The sequence below is a fragment of the Ambystoma mexicanum genome, chromosome 8 (genome assembly GCF_040938575.1).
Source record: "Ambystoma mexicanum isolate Mex_15411 chromosome 8, UKY_AmexF1_1, whole genome shotgun sequence".
In the NCBI taxonomy this organism is placed as follows: domain Eukaryota; kingdom Metazoa; phylum Chordata; class Amphibia; order Caudata; family Ambystomatidae; genus Ambystoma; species Ambystoma mexicanum.
The window spans coordinates 1,191,684,386-1,191,704,960 of record NC_090929.1 but is presented as its reverse complement, the minus strand read 5'-3'; the positions used below and the strand labels follow the sequence as shown (position 1 = coordinate 1,191,704,960).

At 48.1% G+C, this 20,575-nt stretch overlaps 1 protein-coding gene across 2 annotated transcripts in view; it reads left to right on the top strand.

The window, feature by feature from the left end:
• Positions 1–20,575, top strand: part of PTEN (phosphatase and tensin homolog) — a 791,199-nt gene that overhangs the window by 207,534 nt on the left and 563,090 nt on the right. For both annotated transcript variants that reach the window (XM_069611282.1, XM_069611283.1), the window contains exon 3: positions 19,369–19,413. In XM_069611282.1, the coding sequence (XP_069467383.1) occupies positions 19,369–19,413 (45 nt within the window). The remainder of the gene's footprint in view (positions 1–19,368; positions 19,414–20,575) is intronic.

The window sequence follows — 20,575 nt, the reverse complement described above, 5'->3', positions numbered from 1 at the left end:
AGGTTCAGACCATCGAACGGCAACTGTGGCTCCTGTCAGTCGATGATGGAGAAGGCCCTTTGTGAGAGGAAAGGTAAACTGGCGGTGGGACAGGAAGCTTCCAAGGTCTCCTCGAAGGCCTTGTCAAAAAGACATAGGAAGTCATGTGATTCAAATGAATCGGATGTCGTGATTCAAATGAATCGGATCGTCGTAAACACTGAGATCTTGATCTCGCAGTAGATCGAGATGCTCTTCATCTTCCTCTTGAAAAAAAGGTTAAGAGGAGACCTAGATCTCCCTCTTCTTCCATAGATACGTCTACCGAATTGGTACGATGCCCGACTAAGTCGGATTCCCCAAGTAAATGGGAAGAATTTATAAGGAAGATGATGGAGGTCTTTGAGAATGCGGCCACGACCCTCTCAAAGAAGCCTCAAAAGAGCCAGGCCCCGGTCGCTCCGTCGGATGAAGCAGGGAAGTCAGGAACTACTGTGGTAAAACCCAGTAGTATGGGTGAAACTCAAAAAACTCGAGTCGACGTCAAATCGTCAAAGATTCCTCGAGAATCGAGTTTCCCTGACGCCGTATAAAAAACAGAATTCGTTGAAAGCCTTGACGACTTTGTCGGCGCTGACTGCTTCGACATCGAAGCCAAAAGCGTTTTCGACGCCTTTAGCGTAGACATCATCAGTGTCTTCGAAGACTCCTTCGATACCATTGAAGGTTCCTTTGATTCCTTCGCCCCAAACTCATGAACAGGAAGGGAGATTTACTCCCTTACCGAAGTCAGACTTCTTTAAGTCCAAGTCGTCTATTTTTGAAGAAAGTGGCTCTGAAGTAGTTTCTCCTTTTGGAGTACAATATGGTACTAGAGAGGTCCCAGAAGAATGAATCGATCCAGAATCGAAAATGGGAAACCTGTGTGATACCCTTCACTCTGCTAGTGGCATTGATACGTCACCTGAGCTGGAGTTTGCAAAACCTGACCCTGCAGAACATGCAGATTCAGGCTACAGGAGTCTAATGAATAGAGTGGTTGAATACATGGGTTGGGGTAGAGCCTCACCCACTTTTGATCAGGATGCTATGACTGACATACTTGATCAGAGCCCCCAGAAGGATCCAGTTCTCCCCTTCCATAGGGCACTTCAAAGAACGGTAGAAAAAACTGGGAGGTTCATGATACAATTGCTGCAGTCAACAATAATTTTCCAAAGAAGTATAGAACTTCTAGTTCTGATCCTGATTATTTAAGCAGGCATCCCACCCCAGAAAGTCTGGTTATTCAGGCTGCAACTTCCTCAAGACAAACAGCATATCCATCTATCCCTCTGGATAGAGAGGATAAGGTGGATGCTTGGGCCTGTAAGGTCTTTACCTCCGGTAGTATGGCGCTCAAGTCAACTGTCACTGGCCAGGTTCACCCATACCCCGTGGGACTGCATTTCGGCGGCGGCTGATCATATTCCGTAAGGCAAGGAAAGGGAAGGCTTCCTGAATATTGTCAAAGACAGAAAGGAGGCAATGGGGGAATGTCTCCAGTCTGGACTGGATACTGCTGATAGTATCAGCAGATCCATGGCTGCAAGCACAGTGCTATGCAGATTTGCGTGGTTGAAGTCGGGGTTTGCACCAGATGTGCAGGCGAGACTTCTCAACATTCCTTTTGATGGCTTGAGGCTGTTTGGTAGTAAAGCTGATGAAAGCTTAGAAAAACTACAGACCTCAAAAGCGGCAGCTAAATCTCTTGGCGTCTCCATGCGACAGCCTCAAAAACCTTATTCGGGCTCTTCTTCATGGAGTGGTCGTTCTTTTCAGTACTACTCCTCTTTTGGTAGAGGAAGATGACCGGCCATTCAAAGAGGCAAGAGCAATGTTGCGTGTGGTGGACGATGAAAAAGTGCAAAACCAGCCTCAGGAATGGCATCTTTGCCCCCAGCCGCTCCTGTAGCCGCCTCCAAATCACTCTGAGGCCTTATCACACAAAACCCCGGTGATAGGCAGAATTTCTCAGCATCTGAAAGAATGGCGGGGCATTACTTCAGATGCTTGGGCACTGGAGACAGTAGCTCAAGGTTACTGCCTTCTCTTCCTAAAAAGGCCTCGGGACCATCCACCGGGAACCAACTCTGTGAAAATTCCAGATCTGCTCCTGTTGCAGGAACCTTTAACCCTGCTAGAGAAAGGTGCAATAGAACAGGTACCTGTAGCGGAGAGGAACAAGGGTTGATACTCCTCCTACTTCCTCATTCCAAAGAAGGACGGAGGTTTGAGACCCATCTTGGACTTAAGAAACTTGAACAAGTTCCTCAGGAAGGACAAGTTCAAGATGGTAACCCTTTATCAACTCCAAGACTGGTTGATATCATTGGACCTTCAGGATGCTTACTTTCATGTGCCAATCCATCCCAAGCACAGAGTACCTGAGGTTGGCGGTTCTCACTTTCAGTTGCGAGTTCTGCCATTTGGGCTGATCTCGGCCCGAGGGTTTTCACCAAACTGATGGTAGTTGTGGCAGCGAGTCTCATGGGGGGGGGGGGGGGGTTCACGTCTACCCCTACCTGGATGATTGGTTGATCAGAGCACGTTCTCCCGAACAAGCTCAGGAACATTGTCGATCACTTGTCACTTACTTCACAAACTGGGCTTCTCCTTCAATTTCAAAACATCTCGCATGATAAAATTCCCAAAAGCTCCAGTTTATCGGAGCAGTTTTGGATACTTCCTCGGACAAAGCCTCGCCTCCCGAGGTGAGAGCTCTCCATATTCTGCAGATGGTAACGAAGTTCCAGAATGCCCAGCATCTGCCGGCCTTCGATTTTCTGAGGTTGCTCGGCCTCATGGCATCCTGCATTTTTCTGCTGCCAGAGGTGAGATTGAGAATGAGATCCCTTTAGTGGGCCCTCTGAACTCGGTAGTCCCAGTTCTCAGGGAGTATGTCAGATCTTCTGCAAGGCCCGAGCGCAGTTGCTCAGGATCTACCATGGTGGGCTTGCGACAACACCCTCAAGGGAGAATAGTTTTGGCAACCATGCCCGGAGATAACAGTAGAAACTGACGCCTCTCTCACGGGGTGGGGAACCCACACCAATGATCTGACAATCAGCGGTCGTTGGTCTCCATCGGAGTCAAAACTACACATCAACCAATTGGAGCTGAGGGCAATCAGACTAGCGCGGAAGGCCTTCCCGCCCTTTGTACAGGGAAATAATGTCCTGATTATGACGGACAACACAGTGGTCATGTACTACCTAACCAGAGAGGAGGCGTAGGGTCACTACTACTGTGCAGAGTGACGATGCAACTGTGGTTCTGGGTAATACGAGAAGGAATCTCTCTATCAGCAGTTCACCTGGCTGGAGAGCAGAACACGGCTGCAGACATTCTGAGCAGGCAGAGCACAGCCTCCCACGAGTGGGAGCTAGCTCAGGAAGTCCTTCTGGAGATTTTCACCCTTTGGGGAACCCCTCAAGTGGATCTGTTCGTGACCACAGTAAACCGGAAGTGCGAACAGTGCTGCTCAATGGAATTTCCTCCGAGAGGAGCTTTAGGAGGCGCATTCGTGGTGTACTGGAAGTTTCCACTTCTGTACGCGTTTCCTCAAGTCCCAGTGATTCCTCAAGTAATCAGGGAGTTGAGAAAGTTCATGAAAACCATGATCCTAATTGCCCCAGATTGGGCCAGGAGGATGTGGTACCCGGACCTTTTGGACATGTCCATCTGCCCTCCAATACGTCTTCCGCAAAGAGAGGATCTTCTCTCGCAAGAGGAAGGTCGGGTTCTCCATCCAGAGGTCAAGACATTCAACCTTCATGCATGGTTTCTGAGAGGTTGAGATACAAGGATTGGGATCTTCCAGATGACGTAATGGAGATTTTGCTTTCGGCCAGAAGGCCAGCAGCAAAATCTTTGTACCAGTGTCATTAGAACAAATTCAGTAACTGGTGTGCAAAGATAAGGATGTGGACCCTTTTCAATGTGGCACCTCAATGGTGCTCTTTCCTATTGCATCTAGCCGATCTGGGGCTCCGTATCGGAACAATTAAAGGATATCCAGCTGCGCTGTCCATTTTCAAGCGCTCCTCGGAAGAGGTTTCTTACTTCAAAATTCCATTGATTCAATTTCTGAAAGGGCTTACTAATTTATACCCCAGTCCCTTTTCATGTCCAAACTTGGGATTTAAATCTAGTACTTAAGTTTCTAACTTGTATACCTTTTGAGCCTCTGCACTCCTGTCCCTTGAGGCTTCTAACATTGAAGACTCTCCTTCTTGTGGCCTTAACATCAGCCCGCAGGGTTGGTGAACTCTCATGGCTCTCATGTAAACCTCCATATACTACTTTTTACAAGGACAAAGTGGTTCTTAAGGTTAAACCATCTTTCTTACCAAAAGTAATTTCTGACTTCCACTTGTCAAAAAAATCATATTACCAACATTCTATCCTCCTCCTCATTTGGTCAAAGAAGAGGAGAGACTGCATAGACTGGACCCCAAAAGGGCTCTCAGTTTTTACATTTCAAGAATGTCAAGATGACCAACTTTTTGTGGGTTATACAGGTCATAAATTGGGTTTAGCGGTGACCAAACAAACTCCCGCTGGATCATTCTTGCTATAATTGATTGCTACAGATTGACTGGAAAGGACGCACCGTATGGGCTGCAAGCCCATTCCACTAGGGGGATGGCTACTTCTGTCGCTCTGAAGGGGGGGGGCGGTTCCCCTGCAGCAGATCAATGCATACCTTCATCAAGAATTATTGCTCAGATGCCTCTTCCTCCAATGAGGGTTTATTTGCCAAGGCGGTACTTCATTCTGTTCATGAGAACAATAACTAGTACTCCCACCTCCAAAATTACCACTGCTATAGGAGTCTATCATAAGGTGAGGAATACGTCGGAGGACACAATCCATTCGAAGAACAAGTTACTTACCAACTGTAACGTTCTTTCGACTGGATGTTCCTCCCACGTATTCCTCATGGCACCTTTCAACCTACCCTGCGGTACAGTTTACGTTACTTACACTTTCCTCTCTCTCACGAAGAGTCTATCAGACATGAGGCACGCCTCGGTGTTGCTTGAACGTTTCCTCGGAAAAACTGAAGCCAACGTGCGCGGCACAAGCTATTTATACTAATGGTGACATCAACACAGTACGGAGCCCGTCAAGGGACATCAACGCCACAACCTTGTGCACAGCGCCCTCTGCCGAGAAATTTTTTTCCGAAGCAGCAAAGCTGGCAGGATACGACTATCATAAGATGACGAAAACGTGGGAGGAACATCCAGTCGAAAGAACGTTACAGTTGGTAAGTAACTTGTTCTTCTGCTCTATACCAATCACGGTCCTCTGGGTCATACTGCCCCATCCAATGACCGTCCTCTCCAAGCCCCACCCCTGTTGGCCATGTTCAGATTGTTCCCGTGCATTTCATTGTGCGAGTCCTTAAATTGCTCTCCAAGCTAATTTTGTGTTTTTCTGAACATTTTTGCAAAATAGTTAGATTTTGTCCGTTTTTTCTTCATAGTCTTCGACGAAGGATAGAGACCGGTTGTAGGGCTCTGCTACCAGCGAAGATCGTCATCCACTATCAGATTATCGGAGTTTCGAGAAGGCTCGGCCTTGGGGCCTAATTTGCAACCCTTCAGCATGGCTGAGGTGAAGGAAGGCCGCTGCCTCTTCAAACTCTGCGCGAAGTGTGGGTTAAGAAACATCTTCATAGAAGATCAACACCATAAATGCTTGTACTTCCTGCACATCCGGACCACGATGAGGAGGGATGCAGGGTGTGCTGTGGTTTTTCAAAGAAAACCAAGAAAGACAGATACAGCAGATTGTCGGCGTGGCTCAAGTCTAGCAAGATCTCTGACGCTGCCTCTGTACAGGGTCAAGCCTCATTCACGACCAGCAGGACCGTGGATCGTTCTCCCTCCGGGAGGAGGTCGAGATCCTTTAAGGATGCACAGAGTGTGGGTTCCAAGAGGAGGTCAAGCTCCATGACGCTAGCTCTGCTGGGTTTGCTGCGGGTCCTGAGTCGGGCAAGAGGCGTTTGTTAGGGAGAATTCTCTGTTTAGGCTGAATTTCCTAACCTAGTGAGTCCCCCAGCAGCTTTGCTGGATTTCTGGAGTTTGTTTTTTTCTCCTGCCAAGAGTGAGACTCTTTTTCTCCCACTCTTGGACATGATTTGTGGTGTTCCTTTGACTGTTAATGTGTTTTATGGGCTATGGGGTCCTTTACTCCATAGGGTCTCATGTGTTTTTACTATGTTTGTTACACTGCACCCTCCGTGCAGTGACACAGGGGTGTCATAGTGACACACCACCATAGACTCCATACCCTGGGACTGACTACTGTCTCCCAGGGCATATAAAGTCACCATTGGCTTTACTAGTCCCAAATTATAAACAGAAACCAGTACAAACCATCATATTGTGGACGTACTGGTCGGGGCAATTCGATTGCCCCGGGGTCTGTTAGTCGAGGGGGCACGTCTCCGTCCCCCCCTGATCGAGTTTTGGCTGGTGGCAGTGGATACTACTTTTTATATTCGACCGCGAATATATCTCTATGGGATTTTCCCATTGTTCGAGGCTACCAACTTTAATTATTTAATTCTCATAGCCTCGAACATACCGCCGGTTTATTTATTTAATATTAATTCGCCGGTTGGTATTTTTTGCCAGGACTCTATTCTAAAATGGCGTTTGTTCTCTTCTGTGACTCCAACCCAAGTCGAGCCCTTTGTTCCACTTTATGGCGGGCTTCTCCACAGAAGTCTCCAAAGGTGGTGCCACTCTGTCTGGCTACCACAGGGGGTGTGGGAGGGGGTTTAGGCACCCTGGACTGAGTTACATTGGTAACTCAAGTCGCACTCTTGTGTGATTGGCCCGGCTCACCACTTAGCATGTTTGATTGACAGCTAGGCTGAGTGAATGGGGGTGTGCTGCATAAAAGCAGTTCTTTTGGGACTGGAACTTCAGAAGTCGCCACAGGACCTGAGAATCCGACGAGGGAGAAGCTGAGCCGACCTGCTACGACGACACCACCGGTGGAGCCCTGCGGAACCGACTCGCCACTTCCCGACGACAGAGAAGATCTCCCGGCTGGAGAGTCTTCTTCCCCGGACAGGTGGGCACAACCAGTTTACCTTCTTTTCCTCGCATCCCAGGACGTCTTGTGGTCGAATTGCCCGTGCCAAGCACCCCGGCAACCGGATAGCCACTTACCACTGGACCGCGAATAAAAGGAGCACTCCTTTTTGACCTGAACTCTGCGGCTGGTTTCTTCCCTGGCAGTGCAACAGACTCCTGTCTTCCTCCCCGACGTGATCCTCTCTTCCCCCGGACGAAGCACCGACTTGTATCCGCTGCCAGGAACAACTGCCCCCGCTGGAGTATTCTCACCACTTTAAGGTACCGTGTCCTCCAGGCCTCCCTTTCTAAAGATGGCTACAAGGTAATAATAATCCCTTAACCTTCTGGACTGGGCTGGCCGCCTTGACCATCTAACTGGTCCTTTTCTTTTGGTGCAACTCTTTCTGAACCTTTTCGAGACTTATGTGCACTTTTCAACCATGTGACCTTTGACACATTTCGTTCTGATCCTTTTAATGTGGATCCGGCTTTCTGAACTCTAACTTCGCGGTTTGACTCTGCCTTCCTCTCTTGCTGTGTTCTTTTGAAAGTGTTGGGATCTGTTTCAATTTATGCTCTGCCTTTCTCTCCCTTTTAAACTGAATTATTAGAGTGCCATCTACGTTAAGCGCTCACCGCTGTCTGAAAATAAGTGGGGCTTTACTTAAGACTTGTCTAATATTCTTTTAAGGGAGTGTATATCTTTTAGTGACCGTGTTTTTGAACTGCCTAATATTAGTGCCTGTGTGTTTTATTAGATGTGGTTTTAAATAAATATATCTTTTACACCAAGCTCTGGTCAGTGTTTGCTTGTTCTACTGTGTTCTTTTGACCTATTGTGAATACTCTGTATACTGCCTAACTCTTCTTGAGGGAAGTCTGACTGCTCAGCCACAGCTACCAAGTGAATCTGTGTGTTAAACTGCTACCAAGGAACGGCACAGGTTTCTGCCTAACAGCGTTCACCATCGTCCTCCCCGGTGATCCTGATGACAACAGGAGCGTCTTCGACGGGAAAGACGCTAACGCCGTCCAAACTCTGTCCGCGAATAGCCAGGTGAAGGGAGGACTTGTCGAAGCCAGATAAGGCTTCAACCAAGGCCAAGTCGACTACGGCACCGTCGACAAAGGCAGTCACAAACACTTGTCTAAGTCAATGACGTCCACTGCGGCTCTGAAAGAGAGCGGGTCCAAGAAAGTAGTGGCGGCCGCCCAGCAGATGTCCTTGCCCCCAAGACGAGATCCAGCTGTGGAAGCAGTTGCAATGGAACCACTGCCAGGGAAAGACCAGGCAGCCGTTGCGGCCCAACAGCATCCGGAGAGGGAGGAAAGTGATCCCCCCTGTGAAGCCTCCCAGGTATGCAGACTGACAGTCTGCTGAAGATAAACCGGAGCAGATCTACTCTAGTACCAACAAGGACAATGATCCTCACAAGGGATGCTGCTCTGACCACAGAGGGGGAGGACATGAGGGAGGACCTCAGCCCCCAGTGCGCAAGATGAGACACTTTAGCCCGGATTAGACTGTTTGCTCTGTTTACCCCTAGGCTTAGGGATGTTTTTCTGGACATCTTATTCACCCTGCACACACTAGTCACCGAGATCCAACTAAGGATTCCATCCAGTACCTCAAAGGGTAAATTCTCCCCCATGGAAGAGTAAGTCCAAGGGGAGCGCCGGTCCTTGGCATCATCTGACCCCTCTGCCACCACCTCATCACGACAAGCGTGGAGATGGAGAGGGCTTCCTGTAGCAATGACGCGAGTCGAGGAGGAAGAACATCATGGACGACATCTGGGAAGAGAGCCTAGCCCTTCTGAAGAATCCAAATACAGCCCTGACGAAACAGGACAGATTGGAAAAGAAGTACAGGGTACCCAACTCGGCGCCCCCAGCCTTAGCCGGATTTAGTGGTCTCGCCCGTAGCCAGGAAATGCTCAGCAAACCAGTCTTCGGCAGCCATGATACTTCTGGACCAGAACTGGAAGAAGCTTGATGCGATGGGCAAGTGCATGATTTACACGGCAGCCTCTACCATCAAGGCAGCAAAAGCCCTATCCATTTTGTCCCGTTATGACTGCGAACTCTGGTACAAGCTGGGCACTATCTTGGACATCCTACTCGAAGATGAGAAAGTTGGGGCACTGGAACTCTTTCAGGAGGGTGAAGTGGCCTTGGATCATGCCAACACAGCGGCAATGGACATTGCAGACACAAAGGTGCTGGATATGCTGTTCAACGAGGAAAACCTCTTCGGAAAGACAGTCCACCAGTCTTTATAGGCGATAGACCCATAAGGAGACGGCACGTTCCCTTGGAACCTTGCAGCAGCGTCGGTCCTCATCCCTTTGCTCCTCCAGAGGAAAGCCAGGAAGATCTTCAAAGGGTTATAGTACCCCGTACAAGCAGCCCTCGCGCTCTTCCACTCAAGAAGCTTACAGGGGGGACTCTCAAGGCAGCAGAGGTCCGTGGCGGCACAGTCTGCAAGGCAGAACACCCCCCCCCCCCCCCCCCAGCCCCATAGCGGGTCTGAACCGGCCGTGGCACCGAGCCCCCACTTGCGCACTCCAGTGGAAGGCCGGCTGGCAAAATTTGTTACAAAAAGATCACCACGGACAGGTGGGTGATGGGCGCTCTCGGACAGGGACACATCTTGGAGTTTAAAAGCAATTGTCCTTGTATCCCACCGAATCAGCGACAAGCACTACGCAGGCCGCAGCTTCTGCAAGAGGTGTGGGCCATGTTACGGAAAGTGGCAATAGAGCCGTCCCCCAGCGGCTCCAGGGCCCCGGAGTATATTCCAGATACTTTCTAGTTCGAAAGAAGACAGGTGGTTGGAGGCAGATTATGGATCTACATTGTCTGGGCAAGTACTTAAGTTCCAGATGGTCACGTTGCAGCACTTGCTTGGCTAACTGGAGCAGGGAGATTTTCTGACCCTGGAGGACACCCATTTCTATATCCGCATTCACACAAAGCACTGCATGTTCCTGCGATTTGTGGCTCAGGCTCAGCACTACTAGTTCAAGGCTCTGCCTTTTCAGCCTGAAGTTGGCCCCAAGGGTGTTTACGAAGTGCCTGGCACTGGTGGCAGTGCATCTTCGTCTTAAGGGCATCCATGTTTACCCCTACCTGGATGACTGGCTGGTGGTGCCCGCTCGCGGTCTGTGTCAAGCGAGCACACAGCGAGGACTGTACTTGAGTCTTGCTTGAAGCCATCTCAGGACACTATATACCTAGGTGCATGGCTCAACACGACGATGTGCTTGGAGTCTCCCTCAGAGGAGAGGGTGAATACCATACAAGGCAAAGTGCAGCAATTGTTGTCAGCCCAGGTAGCAACGGTGTGATCCATCAAGGCGCTTCTGGGTATGTTATCCTCCTTCATTCACCTCATTCGCCTCTGCAGACTGTGCATGAGACCTCTCCAGGAGTTCCTGGATGCTAGGTGGATGCAAGAAACAGGGAACTTTACCAATAAGAGCTCTCAACAAAGTGCTCCGTCGGGCGATGCAGTCGTGGGTTGTTCGGCAGCATCTCGTCCAGGGAGCTCCGTTTCTGGTTCCTCCCTACCAAGAGACGGTCACCACAGATGCCTGTCTAGAGGGATGGGGAGCCCACACCAAACAGTTACACACCATAGGCCTCTGGCAACCAGAGGAAAAGGACCTACACATCAACGTCCTGGAACTTTGGGCCGTATTCTGGGCCTTGAAGTCTGTTCTGCTGTCATTGAAAGACAAGGTGGTGAGGATCTTCACAGAAAAAACTTCAACCATGTTCTATATCCAGAAGCACGGGGAGGGGGACCCAGTCTCTAGCATTTTCCAGCGGTCCAGGACTTGTGGCAGTGGGCCATTCGTCAAAGTATGTTCCTAGTTCTGTTTCACCTGGTGGGAGTCAACACCACCATCGCGGACTTGCTCAGCAGGCAACTGTGTTCTTGCCAATAGTGGGAGCTTTGCCAGGACCAGGTGGATCTGCTGTTTGACAAATGGGGACGACCTCAGATCGATCTCTTCACAGCAGCGAACTCCAAGTGCCAGAGGTTTGCCAGCAGGTTCCCTCAACCGAGGAGCTTGGGGGACGCTTTGTCGTTCCCATGGGAGGGACAGCTCCTCTAAGCTTAACCCCAGTTTCTGCTCCTCCTATGTGTGATAAATACACTCGCAGTGCCACTGAAGGATGATGCTCGTCCCAGCGTGGCTGAGGCAGATCTGGTATCCGGACTTATTACGCCTTTCAGTGGTTCCGTCTATCAGGCTACAGTTGTCCCCGGACCTTCTCGCCAGAGAAGGGGGCGGGGGGATTTTGCATCAAGACTCTCTCTGAGCCAGAGTGCATGGCTCCTGCAGCCCTAGAGTTTGGAGGCTATGCTTTACCCGCAGAATGTAAGGACACCCTGGCCAGGGCCAGAGTGTCACGATCCATGACCCGGACCCCCTCCGGTATAACAGCCCCCTGGCAGCAGTGGGGCTAAAGCCCTTCACACTGGCCCCAAGGGCCTTAAAACTCCATCAGAAACCTACATGGAGTCAGTCCTGGCGCCGTTGGCACCAGCCTCATTATCAAGAATAAAGCAATACCAGTTTTGGACCTTAATCCAACATGGAGGCCTATTGCACAGCTCAGTTCTTTAGAACCAAGCCATGCGGTCTATTGTTTTGGGTGTGGCTGGGCCTGGAACTACTTTACCTGGGCTATTTAAACCACACCCAAACAGCAGAACACGCTTCGCGTTATTCTGCACTCCTGCATTGTAACGCTCACCGTGTCCAGCTCCTGCTCACCTGCTTCTCCGGCGGCCCGATCCTGAAGCCTTAGATCCGGATTCCAGTAATAACCTGGAAGAACAAGAGCAGCATTAGCAACCAAGAACACTTACCTGTGAAGTAACCGGTCTTGAATCCATCCTGAGCTTCGCTTATCTCGCCCATCTCCGGAGTTCGCCGCAACCTGCAAAGTTAAAGAAACAAGGACAGCATTAATAACAATTCTTAACTGGGCAAGCAGAGAGTCCTGACAGTAACCTGCGCTTCTCTTACCTCGCCAATTTCCCTGTTTCACCACAACCCAGCAAGGGAGAAGGAACAAGATCAGCATTAACAAAGCACTTACCTGGGCAAGCAGCGCTTCGATCGCTCATCACTCCGGAACATCAGTGCAACCTGTACAAAGAAGGGAAGAGAACACAGGTTAGCAATTAACACCAATAAACGGCGCGGCGCTCCGCATCAATAACTCACCGTGGTCTTTGCCATCGGCGCGCCAACTCCGAGATCACAACCATCCGTGTGAAAGCAAAACAACAGTGTTGGGGAACAGCGTAGTGGAGCAAGACGCCGAGATGACAGAAAAAAGAGGGAAAGAAAGAGACAGAATAAAGACGGAAAAAACATTATAACTCACCTGGAAGACAGCAAGCAGAGTCGAAGTCACAGCCAGTCTGGACCCGACATAAGGGCACACGGACCAGTGAAGCAACTAGGTCCACGGAACGCCCGCACCAACCACGCGCCCCTGCACAGAGACCCAAGACGGCGAGTTCATAGCGCAAGAACCTAAGGTGAGCAATAACCCCAAGGGAGGGGATTTGGATCAGAGGGAGGTGGGAGTCCACCCATCACAGAACTAGCATCTTAACCCTCCATTCTTATAGGCGATACCCAACGTCTGGAACAAAACCAAGCAGAGGGGCCAGGGATAGCATTTAGATCTCCATCCAGTATCCTGTGGCGCCCCCGTGGATACCAGGTGAGCATAACATAGAGCCTTGTCAACGTTAAAGTGCTACAGACTTAATTGGAAACTCTTCTCTCGATGGTGCTAGACTCCGATTACCCCTTTGAGGGTCACGGCTCGGCAACTTCTGCTATACCCGCTTTCCTTGGCCAAAGCGGGACTGGCTCATCCCTCCATCAAGGTGAATCTTGCCACCATATCCAGGTACACCAGGTAACCGGGCAGACATTCACTATGGTCTTATAGGCTAGTCAAGGAGTTCCTTAAGGGGCTCTTTAGGACTTTTCTGCCAGTGAGCTTGGGAGCTCAATGCTGTGTTGACTAAGCTAATGGGAGCCCCCTTCGAACAGATGCATCAGGCTCCGCTCAAGTTTCTCGTGGAAGATTGCTTTCCTTGTGGCTATTGCCTTGGCCAGGCGGGTCGGGGAGATTCAGGCCCTGTCTTGCAAGCAGCCTTACTTATCTTTCCATGCTTCAATGGTGGTACTGCATACACACCCCACCTTTATGCCAAATGAACTGTCGGAATTCCACATAAACATACCTTTGCTGTTGCCGGGTTGCTTCCAGAATCCGTTGTCGCCAGTGTAGAGGGCCTTGCATTCACTGGACGTTGCTCATGCCTTGAAATTCTATGTGGCACGTATGAAGGATTTTCAGCATACTTCTCAGTTGTTTGTCAACTTTGGACCTGTAAATCATGGAAAGGCCTTTTCAAATGTTACATCTCCAGGTGGCTCTCCGGCTGCATTATGCACTGTAATCGACTGGCTAACAGGCCGCTTCCAGGCCGTCCGAGAGCTCACTCCACCAGAGTCATTGCAGCTATGACAGAGTTTCTCTCGGGTGTGCCCCTGCTCGACATCTGCAGGGCCCATACAAAGCTGCAATTATCCGTAGATAAGTACACACCCTCCTATTGTTGATTCATACAATTCATGTGTAAAAATGCCACATAATACCTTCCAAAGCAATAACCCTATTTAAGAGGTGTATATTCTAGACAAAAGACAGCATGTCAGAATTCATTTATTTTGTTTATTTGATCATACTATAATCATGGAAAACATTTGCAAAGAAACACATCAAATATATTAATATCATATCTATTAAAAACCAATTGTCAAAGCACACATTTTTTATCACACCAACACAAAACTCACATCTCGCATATCATTCCTCACATACTCTTTCATCCACATACATACAAAACACCACTCATACTTGTGCAAAAATCGCAATCCTGATAGTTCTGTTCTGTAGCTCAGAACATCCCATCTATTTGGGTTAGTACTTTAATTGCTCAAAATGCCTGGCTAACAATATTTTAAGAATTCAAAACAGGGTAAATGTTCCAAGGTGGTTGTTCTTGAATACATATCAATTACCACATTTTTTTGTCTATGTAAACCCAAGCTAGAACCAACTCTAGGAGGAGTGGGCTCTATGGTGTTGTCGACTCGAGTTTCGGGCAACCAGAACGGCCTATATATTCTGAGGGCTTCGGTGTGCCCAGGGTGACAAGTAGCAGACTCAGGCATCAAAGATACAAAAACAAAAGGAAGTAGAACTGCTACCTTCCAGGTTCATACCCAATTTTTATCAATAAATGGAACAAATGGAAATCGGGGAGCCTGGTATAGTTATACTAATGGATTAAATCCACTGAGTTAGTAACCCATAAGGTTTGTCCAGAAAGAAGAAAGATCGAATAAGGAGACTCACACGTGTCAAAGGTTGTGAACATAAAAGGTTTGTATTAAAACAAAAAAAAAACATCAAAAAAACACATTTGAAAACAATATGTAAGAGACAAATTTCAATAATCTAGACAATGAATAACTTGGTGGGGTACATGAAAGAAATGCCCATTCAGGCCTTTTAGTATTTGCTGAATGGAGAGTATTTAAGCGTGACCCAAAGGGGAAAATATTCACAAATGGTTCTGGGTTTTAGAACATGCTCCATATATAATACATGTAGGAGTTGAAAAGGTTTATTAGACCTGTAGCCATCTAGGTCCTGGAGTTGCTTCTATACAAGGAAGCATCTCATCTTGCAGGATGCCTATACAGTTTCCGTCTGGTGCTCCTCATCAGGACATATATATTACAAACAACAAACAATTCTTAATGCAAAAAGAATTCAAGTTGGTGTGATTGGCTGTTGTCCAATGTTCAAGGGGTAATTTCTTTCGCTTTGCAGGGTGTCAAATTTCTGTAGACCAAGTGTGTTTCCCGGAAAGCCACTTCCAAGGTATGTTGACTTCAAATCTAGTCTCTTCGTGCAGTATTGGCTGAGCTGCGCCAAGGACAAAGTTCCTTCTTGGTTACGATGTTGTTATATCTTGCTGCTGTTTCCCTTTTTCCACCAAAGTATTGTTTTCTCCAAGCCGTATTTACTACAGGCCAGTTGGCTCGGGGGGGGGGGGAGGGGTTAGGCCCATCGAAGCGTGATCCCTGTATGCTCCACCAAATGAACATTCAATGTAGTTAGTGTCTCGCACTCGTAGGGTCTGCAAACACTTTCGTTGCTGCGATTGCAATCCCACAAATCCGATCCATCACAATCAGACATTTGCAGGGCTGCACGCGCACCTTCCTACTGCATCGACAGATTCCAGGGAGGAGTCCCGAGTCGGCCAATCGGTGCTACGCAACCTGTTTGTTTGAAGTGAGTCTGTTCCAGAGTGAGTGTTTATTGCTTCTGTTGAGCCTTGCTACCGCCCATGGTTGTGTATATGTACTGCTGTGTAATCGTTAATCGGGAGCATGTGAATCCATCCCAGATACCATGCTGGAGAAGGTTTAAGTTACTTTACCTGTACCTATGGTTCTCCAGCATGGGTCTGGCATGGATTCACATGCGAACCCTCCCTCCTTCCCCTCTGTGGCTTTTCTTGGTTCATACTACCACTTTACGTGCTTAACAAATCTGAAGATGGCCACCAGGGGTGGAACTAAGGGAGAGGACTATCATTGGATGTGGGCAGTATGACAGAGGACATTTCTTTTAACGTGGATTCCCAGCCTGACTGGGAATGTTCATGAGCATGTGAATCCATGACAGACTCATGCTGGAGAACAATAGTCACAGCTAAGTAACGTAAACCATTTGTAACATCGTGCCTGTTCTTGGGCTGGTCTTCCTTCCTGCTTCCCTGTGCCTGCCCACCTGCTTTGTGATTGGGCCTGCGGCCCCTTTTAGGACCTCCTCCCAGGGCAGCCCCTCTGCCTGTGCAGCCCATGCAGCAAAGGGCCCTAAGGCAAAGGGCAGCTTCCACAGTAGGAGCAGCTCCAGACTGTGTTCACCGCGGAAGCATACAGCACAGCCATAAACCAGCAGCGACTGACAAAGGACGAAATGGGCGAGTACGGGATCAGCCATTACTGCTCCCTATTTAACTGTCTCTCCTCTCTTATTACTCCTATTAGCAAAGTTTGCAGTCTGCTGCACACCGCAGTTTCATGTTATCCATATCTGGCATTAGGTGAATTGTCATAGTTGGTCACTGGGGCTTTTCCCCTCTATCTAGGAAAGTCAAATCTGTGTGTTTGTGTTCGCTGTGCCTCACTTTTCCTGCCAGCCCTCCTTCAACCACGTCTGACAGGTGTAACACGTTCCTGTACCCCTCCGTGGAAGATCTTTAAAAAGTGACAACCAGTTCCACTTGGCTACCCTCAACTCTCGCTCTGCCGTCAAACACCCCTCTGATATCTGCCACCTCCTTGAAGACCTAGACATCCTCGCCCTCACTGAGACGTGGTTCACAGCCAGCTGTCATGAGTTTTGACACACTAATCCCAGAGGGCTACAAGACCGTCTTGAAGCCCAGGCCTAACCGGCCCAGAGCCAGAGTGGCCCTGATCTTCCCTGAATGAGTCTCTACTAGTATCATACCCACTCAGTCCTAATCCTCCTTCGAATTCCTCGTCTGCAGGCTTGGTCTCTCTTCTATCTTCTCGCTGACTGGCCACCATCTTCAGGCCCTCTGACCCGGTCTCCCTTAGAGTGGTCTGACCTCACCTCTTCTCTCCTGCCCTCCACCTCAAAGTTTTTTCTTCTTTGAGACTTCAATATTCACCTTGACTCCCCTGATGCCACCTCTGGACTCATCCGCAACCTCTGTGACTTTCCCTCTCTATTCTTCCTTCCGGTCCATTGCACTCAGCCGGACACACCTCGGATGCTCTCATCCCAGCAGACATCCCCATCTCCAACCATCTCACTACTCCTCTCCTGGTCAGATGCTCTACTGTCCTCTCACCTGGACCTCCTTGGTACCCCAGCAAAGCCCCCGCCCACACTGCCAGTCTCCTTCTGTCATTCGACCTATGAAGTGAGTGCCAGTTTCTGCTTTTGCCGCCACCTTCATTCCACCTTCCACTGCTGCCGCTGACTTTCACTCTGACACAGCCCTTGCTAACCTTCAACTCTGCATCTCCAACACTCTGGACATCCTTGCCCCTGTCATGAGGATCTGCATGAAACCTGCCTCCAAGCCCATCACCTGGTAGGACTCTGACCTGGCCTCCCTGAAAAGCAAGTGCAGAGCTGCTGATTGAGAGTTGCAGGCTTCGAGCACATTGTCTGACAAAACTGGCCTGCTGCCGGCTCCAAAGGCAATACAGACTTTCCATCTGCTCTAGGAAGAGGGCCTAAATCCAAACCCACATTTTTGGGTCCACCAACAACAGTGCTGAACTTTTCAAAATCTGCAAGGAACTCGCCAATCCTAATGCAGTCTCCATTTCTCCTCTGCCTTCCCAGGCTCTCTGCACTGCACTGGTCCACTTCATTACTAAAACTCAAAACATCCTGTCTTCACTCTCTACACCACTCCCTTCTCCCTCACCGACTCTGCGGCCTCCCTTGGCCCCACTCTCCACTTCTAATCTACCCTTTCTCTCCCATATCACCTGATGAGGTCTCTAGACAAGCCTGGTCTATGAAAGTCTCATCCAAACAGGTGCTACCCTACTCCTCCAGAAATATCAAGGACAACTTTGCCTCCCTTGCTCCAGCTTTGGCTAATTTCTGCAATCTCTCCTTTACCACTAGATCCTTCCTGTTACTCCTCAAGCACTTCATTTTCCCCCTCTCCTAATTCAGTATAAATCCCCTGGCACAAGCAATTTTGCCCCCTAACACTGTCTACTTAAATTGTCTGAGGTTCCTTTCCAATCAAAGTGAGGTGTTTGGGCTCAGCTACATAGCTACGCCCTTGGCAACAGAGGAAAAAGATGACCAGAACAGGTCACCTTTCTATTTAATATTAGAACTGCTTACCGTTTGTAATTGTAAAATGGAATGCCCCCTGCAAAAGGACAAGTCTAATTCTCATGTGGAGTTAGTATAGGGTCACTTCCCCAATTTCATAACCCCACCCCCTGTATGTCCCCCCACCAATTAAAGACTACAAGGGCTGCTTCACCTCCCCTAACTAACTTACCTAAAATATAAAAAATGATCGGAGCGTAGTTCCCTCTGTCGATTGCAACAGAGGTTGCGTCAACTCCAATTCTGAAGCGTGCAAACTTACAAGCTGTCACTCCATGCATTAGAAATCATACTTACAACCTAACCATACTCTTAGTCCCCCCCATAATAAGGCTGCAACAGTAAAAAACACTATAAATGCATTTACTTCTGAATCTGTTACATAAGAACCGCAAAGTCCCAAATCCTTGCTTTTCACTGATTTGGCCTGCTTTGTACATTCTGAAGTAAAATCAGTTGGGCAATTATTTTCGTAACATTCCCATTTAAAATGGCACCTTTTGGATCATTGAACAAACACTTCTGTGGAACACTTTTTTTAAGCTTACTCCCCAAACACCTTCAATGCAACTATTGTTTGCTTAACCTTATCCCCCCCTGTCCCTCTCCCCAGTAAGGTGTGGGAAGAAAAGAGCTGGGTTAAGATGGAGGTGGGGCAAGTCAGCAGGACTATGCAGCAACCTCCTGGTTGGCATAGCTTGGGCAGCTGGGGCGAAGCTTTGGAGCAGAGAATGATCACGTAGAAGCTTCAGCTGACACAAATCCTGACAGTGACAGATCGATGTACCGAGTTAGGGAATACAGGTTTGTAGAGTTACTGGGTTTGAATAAAGTGCGGGGCTGGGAGACTGCTGATCCAAAATCTGTGCAGTTGGTGATGACTGGATCCAGGTGGCCGACAATGTCCGATGTTTGTGTTTTAAAAGAAAATATATATAATTGGTCTTAAAATGACTGCAAACAAATGCGTAATCCTGTTTCCATTTGTTGTCCTATCCGAGAGTAGGCTGTGCATGGCTTGCACAGACAGCTGGGTTACTACCACGCATCTCTTGTTACTTGGTGTTGAGACGGAAGTATTCATTTGTAAGATGCAGAATGGGAGGCATGTGTCTTTTCTGTTGAACCTCATATACAATGGTGTCAATTGGAATTATGGAAATTGATGTAGAAATGTTTTATGAAAGAATGTATAGTAATGGTATTTGTCTTTTCATTATCCTTTGAGGTTTTTGGATCAAAAACATAAAAACTACTACAAGATATACAATTTGTAAGTACTTTCTTTTTTATTTGTAATAAGTTTAATTGTGTGATCTGTTGCAAATTTTAAGTAGATTGCGGTCTTGTAGAAATGGCACAGTATGCATGTTAAAAAGTAATGCAGTTGCTTGAGCTTTTTAAAAATTCCAATCATAGTTTTGGTTTCCACGAGGAGGAACTTCTCCCAGCACTTGCCTGAATTTGTTTTCCTCCTGGCAAAATGAAGGAATTATGATTAGCGGTAATGCCTCCAATCCCTGTTGAAGTCTTGTGGGACTTGAAAATGGGAAGTAACCAAAACACATAATCTGGTGAAATGACCATTGTTGGGTACAGTGGTAAACGGCGCATTCATTTAGAGGTACTGGCCCTACTAATACCGCCAGACTCTTAATGAGAACACAAGTCTTTGTACTTGGAGGCAGAATCCATAGTAAATGTTCTCAACTTGACTCTGGTCTTAGGTGCATGCTCTTGTTTTGGGGTACCAGTAGTTGCCAGGTCTCTCACAGCACTACAAGAGACCAAACTGTCTCGCCACATGGTAATCTGCAGAGGAGCCCACCATGATCTCATTATTAGATGTTTAATACAGGCTAAAAAGCTCAATGTTCCTTTTGCTCCCACTCTCAAATTGTACTTTCCCTTTTCCATGCTCTTATATTCATAGGCTTGGAAAAGTGTTGTCTACCCTTTAACAAGTAATTTGCTCAGTCTCCTACATGTCTATCTGTGACCCTTATCTCTCGTCTCCATACACAGCCTGACTGCTTTGGTCTAGCGCTTCCTTTAAAAATAAAAGTTTTTATCCCCATTCTTTTCATACTTTTGACCTCAGTTATGCAGTAATCCTACGCATGCATAAATCGGTGCACGGCTTTCTGCCCCTCGCTATTTTAATATAGTGGTGGTAAGTAGCATTATGATAACCAGGATGTGTGATCATTATTCCGCACTTTGTACAGCCTTTTGGGGAAACTTCTTTACTGACCTTCAGCATTCTATAAGTCTATTACTGTGTGGATGGTACAAAGACTCTGATTTATGAATCTTTGCTTCAAGTACTCGTTAATCTGCTTGAATTGGACCCCCCTCTCTGATACTAGTTCACTAGGTACACTCCTATGAAATCCTAAACCTTCTCAGACGTGTCATTCACCCTGAAAATCAAC